This window comes from Austrofundulus limnaeus, unplaced genomic scaffold, assembly GCF_001266775.1.
Source record: "Austrofundulus limnaeus strain Quisiro unplaced genomic scaffold, Austrofundulus_limnaeus-1.0 Scaffold772, whole genome shotgun sequence".
In the NCBI taxonomy this organism is placed as follows: Eukaryota; Metazoa; Chordata; class Actinopteri; order Cyprinodontiformes; family Rivulidae; genus Austrofundulus; species Austrofundulus limnaeus.
In genome coordinates this window covers 12,744-13,760 of record NW_013953174.1, presented here as the reverse complement: position 1 = coordinate 13,760, position 1,017 = coordinate 12,744, and the positions used below count along the sequence as shown (strand labels likewise).

Genomic DNA, 1,017 nt, shown 5'->3' with positions numbered 1-1,017 from the left:
CTACAAATCTCTACCCCCTCGACTTTAAATGGAACATCAATAGTTTTCTTTCTATTACTAAATACCATATAATTAGTTTTCTCTAAATTTAATGACAACTTATTAAGTCTAAACCAAGTTTGTATTTCAACAAATTCCGTTTGCATCCTTTCTAACATCCGTTCTATATCTTTACCCAAACAAAAAAAGTAGTATCATCTGCAAATAATACACATTTGAAAAACTGACACATTTACCWAATCATTCACATACAGTATAAACAACTTTGGTCCAAGTACAGAACCCTGAGGAACTCCACATGTTATGTTACAAAGTTCAGTTATTTAAAGTCTTTRTTGTGCTCATGGTTATTTGGGGTTCAAGCAGCTGCCAGAATTTAGTTGGAAACATCCAAAAGTTTGTGAATCGCTGACCGTGACAATATTTTTGCTTCTATTACATTTCATATAGTGCAGAGACAGGGTTGTTGTTTTTGTTACCTTTCATGCCATAGTAGGAGAATCGTTCACAGAACTCATTCACCACCACGAAGCAGATGCTGAGTGGGTAATTAGTCCCACACAGTTTCTACAAGAAGAAAAGTTCAATTTCAGAAACCTTTTTATAAACAACATGTACTACAGTAGAAAAATAATAATAATAATAACAATAAAAGATTTCAGTCAATTAAAATCGAACCCTGGCAGATCCAATCACAGAGCCTCTGCTGTAAACTGAGAGGAATGCTGCTTGTGTTAGTTCATCTAACACCCAAGTTAAACATTACATAGACAGTTAACATATTTTAAAATATAATCAGCTGAACAAACAGAAAATGTTGGATTTATTCCCAGTTCTGTACCTTTACAGTATTCTCTTCCTGTTGGTTCTTTCTGCAGCAACTACACACTTGTCACATTTTACACTGATTTATGCTTAACTGTTGCAACTTGAGTGCATTTTAAATGATGTACAGTGCAAAAAAAAATCTGGCAAAAACAGAATTACTTGATTCTGTAGGATATTAATTAATCCTAA

General features: G+C 33.3%; 1 protein-coding gene across 1 annotated transcript in view; it reads right to left on the bottom strand.

Moving 5' to 3' along the window:
• slc15a2 (solute carrier family 15 member 2) overlaps positions 1–567 on the bottom strand; it is a gene marked incomplete at its 5' end in the record, with an annotated part of 51,064 nt that extends 50,497 nt beyond the window's left edge. Inside the window, 1 exon segment of the mRNA XM_014028502.1 lies at positions 480–567. Within this exon segment, the coding sequence (XP_013883956.1) occupies positions 480–567 (88 nt within the window).
• Positions 568–1,017: the final 450 nt, after the last annotated feature.